This window comes from Erythrolamprus reginae, chromosome 1, assembly GCF_031021105.1.
Source record: "Erythrolamprus reginae isolate rEryReg1 chromosome 1, rEryReg1.hap1, whole genome shotgun sequence".
In the NCBI taxonomy this organism is placed as follows: Eukaryota; Metazoa; Chordata; class Lepidosauria; order Squamata; family Dipsadidae; genus Erythrolamprus; species Erythrolamprus reginae.
Genome location: NC_091950.1, coordinates 204,812,086 through 204,825,723, shown reverse-complemented (window position 1 = coordinate 204,825,723; position 13,638 = coordinate 204,812,086). Strand labels below are relative to the sequence as shown.

Here is a 13,638-nt window from a genome sequence, read left to right as displayed (position 1 = left end):
TCTTTTATCCCAGTACCATTTGTTAGTTTGTCTATTGATTAAATTTACAGGCTGAATTTTATATAATTCAAAAGTGTATGTATTTCCTGCACATCTAGAATAGTAGATGTGCCAGTGAAAGATATCCTGTCTTTTGTTTGGTGTTTTAGAAAGGACAACTTATTCTACACAGTGACGAGTATAAAAAGTAATATTAAACAATGATGCAATGGTATTGATGGGATTATATAACCCTAATTCCATCTTCATGAGATGACTGCTGCCATTAAAATCAATGCAACTTAATTAAAGCAAATTATAGATAGATACATCTATAAATAAGATATTAAAGTATGCTGCTGAATATGATAATTGCTGCATATTTAGTAATCAGTGTGTATGTTCTGCATTTGTCAAGAGGGGTTTCATTCAGTGGAATCAATGGAGCTTTATTAAAAACCATCCAAATTAGAGGCAGAAATGATGACTCTTATAATAACGCAAAATCACTGTTTCAGCTTTGATCACAAGGAGAAAAGCAGGAACACACCCCTTCTCTGTGTGGAGAAAACACCAGCAGTCTGTTCTTTCTTTCTTTCTTTCTTTCCTTTATTATTCAGTTTTTTAAATGAAAACAAGGATGTTTGAAATTGTAATTGTACCTTTGGATTAAAGGAAACTTGGAAAATCTGGAAGGATTTAGTTAAATAATGTGCAATAAAATCTCAAAACAGAGAAAAAATATCTGTTTGGTCATTTTCCTGATACAAAGAAAGCATTTCAGGAAGACTGTGGATTTTGTGATGACTGATATTATGCAATTGGCTGGAATGTGTCTGATATTTTATTCTTCTTTATTTTTGCCCATGATCCCCTTTGGATAGGCACAACAAGCTATATATTGCAGGAGAGGCGGAGTAACGACACGGACACAAGAGCTGGATTTAAAACTGGGTCATTTTTATTAAAATAAATTTGCATAATTTATTAATTAAATTAGCATAATTAACGAACATTAACTATGACCCTAACCTGGACCCACAGGGTCAAACAATTGCTTCCGGGGCGGAAAATGACGTAGAATAAACTTCCGGGGCAACTTCTGGGCGTAGCTCCATGCTAGCCCAGGTGAGGGACCCCTCCCTCACCTGAGACCATGCCATGCACTTGCATGTGGGAGGTCCCGCCGGCTAACCCCTACCAAGGGAATTAAATGGGCGGGACCCAAAGACAGGTTCCCCCAATTGCTCAGGTCGCTTCCACCACAAGCCTTTGGAGAGAACCTGTCAATCATCCCCAAAGATGCCCAACGGAGAACACGCAGTTGCTAAACCACCACCCAGTTTTCCGCCCCTAACCTGCCAAACCAAATGACCAAAGGTAAGCCAATTAACCTAAACAGGTGCAAGCACCCCCTAACCGCTGCATCCGTCTCCACAGTGTGGAATAGGCAAAAAAACAGTCAAGGCTAATGGGCCAGACTGCAAAAAATTCCTATTCGGCCCCCTAGGGCGACCCAGAATAGCACACTGAAAGAAAGGGAGGGTGGGTGGGTGTCTGCTCGGGATGATGAGTCCGGGTGAAAAGGACCACCCTCGGGCCTGCACGCCCTTTTATAGGGCTGGCAGGCCCCGCCCGGACACGTCATCGATCAGGCCTGATCATCGGCCGAGATCTCACGAACTCTCGCGAGATCTCGGCCGAGGGAGACAAGATGGTGGCTACGCCATGTGGCCGGTCTCCCCTGACCCTCCCGCAAAAGGCACCGGTGGGTGAGTACCATCGGCGCTATTTCTTGTGCATTTGCCTTCAACCTCCAATGATGAGCTGTCAAAAATTTTGTTGCCATGCTGTGGGCGTGGCTTATTTTGTTGGTAAGTCGGCCTTCTCCAGGTCCCATCAGCCAAACAAATGTCAGCTGGCGGGGCCTACGGGAAGAACCTTCTCTGTGGTGGCCCCGGCCCTCTGGAATGGACTCCCTCCAGAGATATATACCTCCCCCTCCCTTTTGGTCTTTTGTAAAGCTCTTAAGACCTACCTCTGCCGGCGGGCATGGGGGCCAGTGATGAGATTGTCTCCAGCCGATCCTATGTATGATTGAATTGGAGGAATGCATATGACTGTATATGGGGTTTTTCATACTTTTTTAGTAAATTGTATAATTTTTTATAATAATTTAGATTTCTTTACATATTGTTCCATTTATAATGTTGTACGCCGCCCTGAGTCACCTCGAGAAGGGCAGCATAGAACTCTAATTAATTAAATAAATATATAAACAAATAAATTGTGTGTGTGTGTGTGTGTATTTGCTTCTGTAGATTTTCACGAGTATATGTATGTATATTTTTCTGAGTTCGGGTTTTACCCTGCATAATATTTTGTGTGTCTATACGTCATTTTGGTGAAATCACATTCACCATCATCAGGCTGAAGTTGTTAGCTTTATGCTGCTTTGAATATCAGAACAATCTACATACATCACATGTTTTTTTGCTGAATTTTTAAAATTAAGGGAGACTAGGATAACACTATTTCGGCGTTGTTCTGGCCTCATCAGCTAGCCATACCCTTACTGGGATTTGATCCTGTAGCTTCTGCCTTGTAAGGCAGAATATATATATATATATATTGTCATTGTGGTAAACTATTTTGCAGCTTTGAAACATTAGAAAGGTATAGAGACTAGGGTCAAAGGCAATGACAACTCCCTCCCTATTTGCAATATTTGAAAATACTATATTCCAATTTTTTAAATAAGTCTCTGGATAGCAGTTTACTTGGGCTATCCCGCGTATTTGCTCAAGAAGAAAGATTGGATGCAGATCAAATTAACTAAACTCAGTTCAAGATCTTCTTGGTGACAGAGTTGCTCACCTAAACCCTGGCTTCTTCTTATCAAACCTATCTAGGAAGGGAACAGAGGCCCTGACAGGAGGAATTTAAAAAGAAGTCCAGATGGAGGCTAATCAAAACCCCGCCCTTCATGTGACATTTATTCAAAAGAGGTGGGGCTTTGATCAGGCTGCTCTGGCCATCAGCAGGATGCTTTTGACAAATATAAGTCCTCCAGGGATGCTAGTGGAAGGAAAATTATAACGACTAATACCATTTGGGAAAAAAGATGATACACATTACCCCTTTCTAAGCAACCCATTTCATTAGAAATTCTCTGTCTTTAAAAAACTGGCCAGATTTCTCTCTTATTTTCTCATATTTATATGTTAGAAACTTTAGTTTTATGTCAGTCATTCTTCTATACAAGCTAACAGAAACATTTCCCTGCTTTTTATTATAATTTCATCTACCTGCAGGTGTTGTTCAGTCTGATTTACAAATCAATTAATACAGAATATTAAATTAAGTTATATGTAGTTTAAATTCATATTTGAACTGTTTTATTAATTAATCTATTTGTCTTTTTACCTGAACAATCACAACAAAAAATGGTAATGCAGCAAGCTCCAGCAGGGATTCACTTTTTTTCCTGAAACGCTATACTGGTTTTATTTGGAATTCAATCCAAATATGCTATCCTAAACTTTAAAGATTTTTAAGAATGTGGGGTTTTTTTTGCTTTATGCAAACATGAATCAAGTAATCACTATTCTTGCCCATTTTGCAAATTTATGTCTCAATTCACTTTTTTCCACCCTTAGGTGGCTGCAGAATAATAAAATCATTCAACTAAATAAATAATTTATTAAAATAGATTAGGAATCTGAAAATTCAAATGTTTTGTTGAAAATGCTTTGCTGAATATTTTAAAAACCAATACTGGTCCTGTATATGGGAAGAGAAAAAAAATAGTAAAACTCCATGAAGTTTATTAATAATCATAATATATACTTATATATACCAACTTATTGAACTTCTCCTTCAGGGACTTATCACAACTTGAAACGGGACCTTTGATAATATAAATGAAATTTGATAAAGTAATGGTAGATAGAGAGACAGAGAGAGAGAGGAGAGAAAGAGAGAGTGAGGGAAGGAAGGAAGGAAAGAAAGAAAGAAAGAAATATTTCTTAACAGGATATAATACGTGTGGTCTTGATAATTGCTCCATAATGAACCTTTGTACCTTTTTCCATGGTTTGGATGTAGGGCATTCAGTCTGTAGAGTTCCGTTTAGTTTTACACATAAGCAGCCTCTTCCCGTGTATTAAAAACCCACATCCAAGGCTTAAACTAATCCATTCCATGAAGGAGCTGGGAGAGCAACAATCACTAAACAAAATGAGTTTAGAATCTCATTATGCTAATTTCTATTGTGTGCTTGATCTCGACCTCAGAGAGAACCCTGTTTGTATTTCAAAAAAGCCCATGAAAATATATATTAGCACAAGTAGCTCTAATGAGAACTAAGCAGGCATATGCTTCCCATTCCCTCCATAAATGCATTTTCCCTTTCTTGTTTTATTAGGTCAGCTCTCCCCTTCCCCCTCCCCTTGATTTGATGAGGGTCACATCTTGACTTGTGTCTAGACAGATGGTGAATGAAAGAAGGGCTTGGTGGATTCTCGGAGGAACGATGGAGAGCTTTCCCCTGCCTTTGGAGCTCTCTGGCCACTTTACCCCCAGCGCAGCATCTCACAGCTGCAGTGAGCCAAATTTTTACAAACTGTATCCACAGTGAGTTTCTATGGCAACGGTATCTTAGAGCACACAAACAGGATTGGCATCCTTCTCCTTCTCCTCCTTCTCCTCCTTCTCCTCCTCCTTCTCCTTCCACCCAAATAATAACAGCAATAGTAATAAAAAAGAGATATATATCTATGAAGTACATAAGTTAATTTTGGTAAACAATAAATTGGTGTTTTTTTAAAATAGCTGTTGTGGTTAGATCTGGCCAAGCTCCTGCCCCAAGGAATGTGCAGGTGGGTGTGGGAGAGACATCCACATGCCACAGGCCTGTTTTGCTCCCGATGGAATCTGCCGATGAAGCCTCTTCTGACCAAGGAAGCATGAGTGACAGGGAAGAGGGGAGTTTGGCAGACAGCCCAGGAGGAGATCAATCATCTGTATCATCCTTGGATTCTGAACAAGAATTAATGACACATCCACGCATGCGTAGAGTGATGCATAGGAGACAACAACTGAAGGATTATTACAAGAGAAAATGAGGCCACCTGTGGTTGGGTGGGGCTCTAGTAATTAGGGCTGCTGCTATAAATAGCAGTGTGTGGGTTTGGCCGTTGTGAAAGAGTATCTGATCACAGTTCTTCAGGAATCATGTGTTGCTGTTTTTCTGGACTTCGTTGATTTTTCATGCTTTTGAAACCAAAGCAGAGCAATGTGTGTGTGTGTGTGTGTGTCTCACTTAGTTGGAAGAAGAAGGGGTGTGAAGTTTCTTCACAGCTGCTAGCTAAGTACTTAATAACTGTTTAAGGGAAATTGTACAGATTACCTGGTTGTTTTGGGATGAGTGCTCTTTGCAGTACAAAAGAGTGCTTAGTTTATTTTGAATTTTGTGATAAAGAACATTGTTTTGAATTTTCAAATGTGTGTCTGCAATTTGTACCCTTGAATTTTCAGGAGGCTCCTACCAGAGTGCCCGGCAGAACAAATAGCAATAGCATTTAGATTTATATACCACTTCACAGTGCTTTACAACCCTCTCTAAGCTGTTTACATAGAGTAAGCATATTACCCCCAACAATCTGGGTCCTCATTTTATCCACCTTGGAAGGATGGAAGGCTGAGTCAACCTTGAGCCTGATGAGATTCAATCTGCCAAACTGCTGGCAGCCGGTGATCAACAGAAGTAGCTTGCTGTACTGCACTCTAACCAATGCACCACCGAGGCTCTTCTAATGTTCTTATGCTCCTTGTTTAAAAGAATAAGTGAAAAAGTGCAAAAATGTGAAGAGATACAGAGTTGGAGAAAGAAGCCAAAGACAGAAAGTATTTTTGCAGGGGAGAGGGAATAGCCACTTATCCAGGTATTTGTCTAATCCAAGTCCTCCAGTCGTTGGTTCTAAAACCCTTTACTATCCGTTTGTGCACGCACTCACATGTGTGTGTGAGACGCTACTGCACAGGTACAGAAGCTTCTGCGCATGGGCAGAAGAGTCCTGGGCGGGTGGGCAGAACCTTCCACCACCTGCACTACCGGTTCTCAGAACTGGACTGAACCAGGAGCAACCCACCACTGAAGTCCCCCCCCATTAAATAAATAAATACATAGGAAAGAAATCTTGACTAGAAGACTGCTTCATTAAGTCACCTTGGCCCTCACAAAATAGTTCATTTTAATTTAATTTTTTTTAAATTAAATCTGTAGGGGGAAATTGTTTGGCTATTTAAGAGGTCCTTCCAGAGATATTTTCTCTTTCTTCAGCTGGGCCTGGAGGAATTTCTATGCTGCTGCAAGCAAGAACCAGGCACCTCTTGTGGCAAAGGATCTTCCGGCGATCTGTTTCCACTTCAGGTTCATTTCTTGGATTTCTCAGCACAAATATTGGTCTGACTTGAGCTTAACGCCAAACTGTGGTTTATGTATGTATGCATATGTACCATAAGCTCATGCCCTCCCTCCTTGTTTTCTTCTTCTCTAACATAAAGAAGAGTTTGAAAGCTTCTACATCCATTTTAGTTAGCTGTGGTTTCTTTTTATGTCCAGACCCAGAGCTAATCTTAATTCTGATCAAGAGAATAATTTTTAGCCAGTTTGCAGCCCTTACATGGTTGACTTCGTGATCAAGGTACTTACAATTCCTATCATCCACCAAGGGCAATAGGACATACAGTCCCGCATCTGGAAATGCATTTTTAGTCATCCTAAACAAGGATAGCCATAAGATAAAAGTCTAATCTGTGTTTGCTTGAAAATGAAGCAAAATTCCCCATCTCCTCTTGCCACTGAGTCAGAGACAAAAAAACTGATAAACCGTGATAATCAGACCCTTAAGTATTCATTCCTAACCAGGAAGATGCCAAAGTGATGAAATATGTATTACAATATCACAAGTTGTCTTCCTTAGTAATTGCATTGTGACATTCCCTGCAAGTACTTAAGAGGCTGAACTTGCGTTGCGACGTTGTTGTGCATATTTTGTGCCTTGCCTGCTCTCCCCATGGATGCCCATGCACCACACCATAGTTTTCTATTATGCCATGTAGCATGTTTTATTATATATTTATACAATTTGTTATAAACATAGTATATAAACACAGAAAAGAGCAACCATATTAAAAAATAAATGAATCATAAATTGGTAGGCAAGGTATATTAAAAACATTCAAAAATTAATTTTACACTATACCATAATAAATTATGAATGACTGGAAATTGTGCATGGCTTTGAATGACTACAATCATGATTAAACTTTAAACTAGGATAAATAGTGAGAAGTTTGGTCAGTAAGATATAAATCAACACATAAAATTATAAGTTACAATACATTGAATCAGAATCCATTCTGCTTTAAGTATACCGTGAATTTGAAATATGAACTATATATATAAAACTATCAAAATTATGGATGGAGTACAAATCCGGGTATTAAGTTCTAGACCAGAAATTGTTTCTATTTTTATTTTAATTCTGTGGTAAATTTACTTTTAAGGTGCAAAGTTATTTGGGCATTTGAGAATGGATTAACCATTCTCGCAAAGAATCAAACACATTTTCTACTAAGAAGCATCTCATAAATGCTTTATTAGCTTCTCATAGAGTAGATCAGTGTCCCTCAACCTTAGCAAGTTTATGATGTGCAGGCTTCAACTCCCAGAAATCTCCAGCCAGTCTGCTGGGCTCAATTTGTGTGCTCAAGGAGGGAGGAACAAACAGAAAATGACAACAAAAATATATTTGAGGTGTAAATTATTCTGGAAGACATATTTTAATTGGACAAATGAAATTGGAAAAACCTTTTCGTGTATCTTAATTTGATGGTAGGCTTTCTGGGGTGAAATCCAGCAGGTTCTGACAGGTTCTGGAGAACCGGTAGCAGAAATTTTGAGTAATTCAGAGAAACGGCAAATACCATCTCTGGCTGGCACCAAAGTGGGGAATGGAGATTTTGCAGTATAGTTCCCCTGCCATGCACACCCAGCCACACCTACCAAGCCACACCATGCCCATCATGTTGTGCCCACAGAACTGATAGTAAAATAATTTGGGTTTCACCACTGAAGGCTTTCCTTGTATGGATGGGACTGCAACCACATTAAGTGGCTATGACAGAATGAACAGAGATTTGTGCTTCTGTTGAACGAGTTACTCTTCCTTACATATTTTTCAATCTGCCTTTTGCAGAACATACAGTTTAAAGCAAGAAGATGGGTTATTGTAAAACAATAATACATGCTTCCCAAATAGTGAACAAACATAATTATTGTCTTATTTGTTCCTTCATGACACTTCTGCCAAATAAGCAAAGAATAGATTTATTCATTCATTCATTCATTCATTCATTCATTCATTCATTTATTTTTTTATTTTTTTATTCGATTTTTATGCCGCCCTTCTCCTTAGACAGGGCGGCTTACAACATGTTAGCAATAGCACTTTTTAAGAGAGCCAGCCTATTGCCCCCACAATCCGGGTCCTTATTTTACCCACCTCGGAAGGATGGAAGGCTGAGTCAACCTTGAGCTGGTGATGAGATCTACAGTCAGCTTTAGTGGCCTGCAGGAGAGGAGCGACATACAAATCTAATGAATGAATGAACAAACAAACAAACAAACACACACACACACACACACACACACACACACACTCTACCTGCTGTGCCACCCCGGCTCTTTACAAGATTCATATTTTATTAATTATTATACATTGTTCTAGCATAATGGTTTCTAATGTGGGCCCCAAGCCCCACGGGGTGGGGGGGCAATTTGATTTTTAATGGGGGCAATTGGAACCCTGTTTAAACCACGTTAGTGGCCTTTTAGGCTTCCTCCATGTAAGTAAGAGTTCAGTTTTTGAATAGTAAGAATTATATGTCAAGGGGCAGGTTGGCCTCAGGATTTTATAGATGCTTAGGTAAGGCATGACCAAAAATTTGGGAACCACTACTCTAGCATTTTGGAAGACAAAAGGTCAATGTTCTATTGCAGCTAAACAGACAGCATCATGTTTTATATCCTGGTAAACGTATAATCAGATACTTGCATGTTTATTTTATGGTCTGTTCCACAGTTTCAGTAAATCTAATTTAGTTCCAAATCTTAACATGGCCAATCATGAATGGTTATCAATAACTGGCCTCATTTTATGCAATATTTTTCTTGATTCCTTTCAAAAATATGTTCCATACAACTTCACAGCATCGGTTTTGGCTTGGAAAAGGAATAATAATAAGGGTTGATTTTTATGGGTTTTTTTAAAAAAGAAAATGTTATAAATAGTTATAAGATCAAATGTGGATTTCTCTTGAGCCTCAGAATTTCTTCTCTGTTGATTTTGGCATGCTGGAGTCTCGTTTGTTTTTGATTATCATTTTTGAGAAACGTTTTCAGTAACAGGGTTGAATAATTGATCTTCATCACTAATTATACTGCTCTCCACAGGTGTCTGGAAAAGGTCCAGATGAGACTCCACACCACCTCCAGTTTGAAAGCATAGAAAGACAGTATGCCTCCTTACCCAGGTAAGCTGCATTGTATATTTATACACAGTCACTCTTTTATGCAGACACAAGTGTGTCCGCACAAATGGTTTTTTCATAGGCAATCAAGGAGTCTCTCCCTCCTCCCACCATTCCACTGTTTAGCAAAATCTGCATTGAACAGACATCTGGCAGTGAAATGAGAGATTATGTTGCAATTTTGTTATGCTGCCCTTCTGTTGATGATTTAGTGCCATCTTTATAGCTGTGTTAATAATTTAGACAGCCAATTTGGGGGTGGGGGGGATGAAGTTTCAGTCACTGAACATGTCAGCAAGAATCATGATCTGTAGGGGAAGGTTGTGATGCTGCGGAAGCTTGTTCTGTGAGAGTTTAGCCACTTTAGAAGAGCTGAATGAGACATCGTTTGTGGAGGACAAGGAGGCTGCTGGGAGCAGTTGCAATCACAGTCCCACTTCAATGGCTCTAGAGTTTCTTGAACAAAATATTTTTTTCACAGCCAAGGCATTCATACTGCAGCCCCATACTTAGATAATTGATTAGATCTCCACTAATAGAGTACATTGCTATAACTTTCTAACACTGTAATTTCCAAGACAGCTAGTTTTGAGATTAAATCATCAAGCTAGAGTCTGGGAGACTATGAGTTTTATCCCTGCCTTTGGCAAAATACCATCTATGTGACTTTGGACTGGTCACTTTCTCTCACCTACCGTGTTTCCCCGATAGTAAGACCCCCCCGATTGTAAGACATATGGGGGGTTTCAGGGGGGTTGGCTAATATAAGCCATACCCCAAAAGTAAGACATATGTCTTACTTTCGGGAAAACACGGTACTAAAAGCGAGGGAGGCATCGGAGCAGTTCGTGGCACTGGCGAGGGAGCTTCGCGCCCAGGAGAGTCTCCCAAACCTGGCGCGGATAAGGACTCCTTGGCCGGCGGAGGAAGCACGGCGGCGGCGGCAGGCTCCGGAGAAGAAAGAAGCGGCGGATAGCTGGCGAGGCGCCGGCTAGAGGGCTGGACCCCGCCGCTTTGCCGCCGCTCTCGCTATCGGCTTTGCTCTCGCCGCCGCGCCTGGGGCTGCCTGCCTGCCTGCTGCCGTAGCTGGGCTGGGCGCGGGGCATCCTCGGCGTTGGGCAGCAGCGGGAGGAGCCGCAGCCTCCGGAGCCGGCCAGCTGGGCACCCCCAGGACGCGCATTGCGGACCGGCCCCGCCGCGGCGCAGGAGGGATGGAGGCTGGGCCCGACGGGCAGCCGCGCCTGCCGCGCAATGCCGCCTAACGCCGCCCACCCGGAGGAGAAGAGGCCTCGCCCGGGCCGAAGCCCGAAGACGAGCCGCAGCCTCCGGAGCCGGCCAGCCGGGTGCCCCCAGGACGCGCATCGCGGACCGGCCCCGCCGCGGCGCAGGAGGGATGGAAGCCGGGCCTGATGGGCAGCCACGCCTGCCACGCAACGCCGCCTAACGCCGCCCGCCCGGAGGAGAAGAGGCCTCGCCCGGGCCGAAGCCCAAAGATGAGCCGCAGCCTCCGGAGCCGGCCAGCCGGGTGCCCCCAGGACGCGCATCATGGACCGGCCCCGCCGCGGCACAGGAGGGATGGAGGCCGGGCCCAACGGTCAGGCCCTGCCCCGCCCGCCCGGAGGAGAAGAGGCCTCGCCCGGGCCGAAGCCTGAAGACGAGCCAGCCCCGGTGCCCGGGACTATATAAGATATACCCCCAAAGTAAGACCCAGTGGGGCTTTTGGGGGTAAAAAGATAGTAAGACACTGCCTTACTATCGGGGAAACACGGTAGGAAGGAGTCAAGAGCAAATCACTTCCTAAATCTTGTCAAGGAAACTGCGGGGACTTGTCCAGGCACCTGACTTGGAGTCACACACACACACCCAAAATCCAAACTGGCTGAAGGCAATGCATGCTTTATGTTCTCAAGATACTTTGGGACCACAACTCTCAGAATTCCCATCCACCACAATTCCACCATTAAATTAGTTGGCAATTCTGATAATCCTGATGTATTTCAAAGAAGATTACCATTCTCAGAAAGTATGGGAAATATAACATAGAGAGGACACCTTCCACAAACCTTGGATATTGGTATTTGTGTCTGAGAAACAATAGTAACAGCTTTTCTCAATTGTCCCCTTACACGGTTATTCTTAACAATAATAAGCCACCAAGGAAAGGAAGTTCATTCCAGGCAGCATAAAGGAGAGCCTTGTTCATGCAATTATTCTTAATTCAGTCCATAAAATTCAAAGCAAATGTGCATAAATGAAGAGACAAATTGTGTTCAGCATTCACTAGCTACAGTTTGCACCTTTTCCTAGATTACATGTCCAAGGCGTTATTTCGGAAACTTAAGTCATCCCAATAATATATGGGCCCAGGGACAGTTGTTCAGTTCTATAGGGCCAGAAATGTCAGGCCTAATAAGCATGTTACTTTGTTGTTCATATTTATTGAAACATTCATTTAGTAGTAGAATTTTAACAAATTAAATATAGAGCAGTCCTCATGAATCAATTATATTCTCCTTCCGTAATTTAGATTGTGTTTTCTTTTACCTCCCGCCATCCCTCCACTCATGTAAACCACACGTCTACTTTAACTTTTAAGAGGATATTCCAACTCTTCTGAAGAACTAAAATTCTATCAATCTTATTTCACAGAGACCTTGGAAATAAACAACAAATATTTCTACTATTTATTTATTTATTCATTCATTCATTCATTCATTTATTTATTTATTTATTTATTTATTTATTTATTTATTTATTTATTCAACTTCTTTGCCACCCAATCCCGAAGGACTCACTACTATAAGCAGTGTCCAATGGAAAGCCATACTGCACACATACATACACACAATCATACACATTTATGTATTCTGATCTATGGTCAGAGTATAAGCAGGTTTTTCTCATTTAGCCTTCTCCCTTACCGACACTGTCTCCAGTTTCTCCCACTATATATGGCAGGAAAGATTTTTAGCTAATCCTAAAATACAGAATGATTTTATTTGTAAATTAGAGATAATATGACCATGACTTTACATGACAAAGTATGGTGAAAGTCAAAGTAGCATCACACAATAAGTAGCAGTGTTTAAAAAATGAAACTGAGAACATGGAAATGCAGATAGTTTATATACAATCCAGAAATATATAAGGTCAGAAGGAAGAAAAGGTAGCTCTCTAAGTCAATGCATCATTCTCAGCGATACTGAGGGATTTAAGGTTCAAACAAAGCACCCCACCCAAGAGTGCAGCTGTCTTGCAGATTTATGGAACAGCTTTGTTCATATTTTCCTGCTATATATTCTCTCAGATTATATCTACTGTTAAAACTACAGAAGTTTTCTGTAGTTTAGTAAATTAATTTCTTGGTTAAATTGTACTAATTATGGAATTATAATTAGTAAACACTTTGATGGAAAAGAGGCATACCACTCTTGGTGATGTGAGAATTCTAACTTTCCCAAGGGTTCTGTCATATCTCAAACCTATTCTTTTAGATGAAAAGAACTGAAAAAATCATGGTAATTACTTTTATTATTAATTTTGTCATATTTTGTATGTTCTTTTGACAAACCTTTGCCAGTTTGAAACTTTAGTAAATAATAATGTTGTTGTTAGTTGCAAAGTCATGTCCAACTTAACTTGATCCCATGGACAATGTTCCTTCAGGCCTTCCTGTTCTCTACCATCCTCCAGAATCCATTTAAACTCATACCTACTGCTTCAGTGACTCCATCCAACCACTTCATTCTCTGTCTTCACCTTCTTTTGCCTTCAATCTTTCCCAGCATTCAGCTCTTCTCCAGTTGGATCCTTCCTTCTCATTAGATGCCCATAGTACTTGAGCTTCATCTTCAGGATCTGTCCTTCTAAAGAGCAGAAAGGGTTGATCTCCTCTAGGACTGACCAGTTTGATCGCCTTGCAGTCCAAGGGACTCGCAGGAGTCTTCTCCAGTGCCATAGTTCAAAGGCTTCAATTCTGCCTTCCTTATGATCCAACTTTCACAGCCATACGTTGCAACTGGGAAAACCATAGTTTTGATTATGAGTGATTTAAATTGGAAT

The 13,638-nt window shown here is 41.1% G+C and overlaps 1 protein-coding gene across 3 annotated transcripts in view; it reads left to right on the top strand.

The window, feature by feature from the left end:
* The window catches only part of PARD3B (par-3 family cell polarity regulator beta), a 697,616-nt gene that overhangs the window by 627,238 nt on the left and 56,740 nt on the right, over positions 1–13,638 (top strand). For all 3 annotated transcript variants that reach the window (XM_070732030.1, XM_070732029.1, XM_070732032.1), the window contains one exon: positions 9,500–9,579. In XM_070732030.1, coding sequence (XP_070588131.1) covers positions 9,500–9,579 — 80 coding nt within the window. The remainder of the gene's footprint in view (positions 1–9,499; positions 9,580–13,638) is intronic.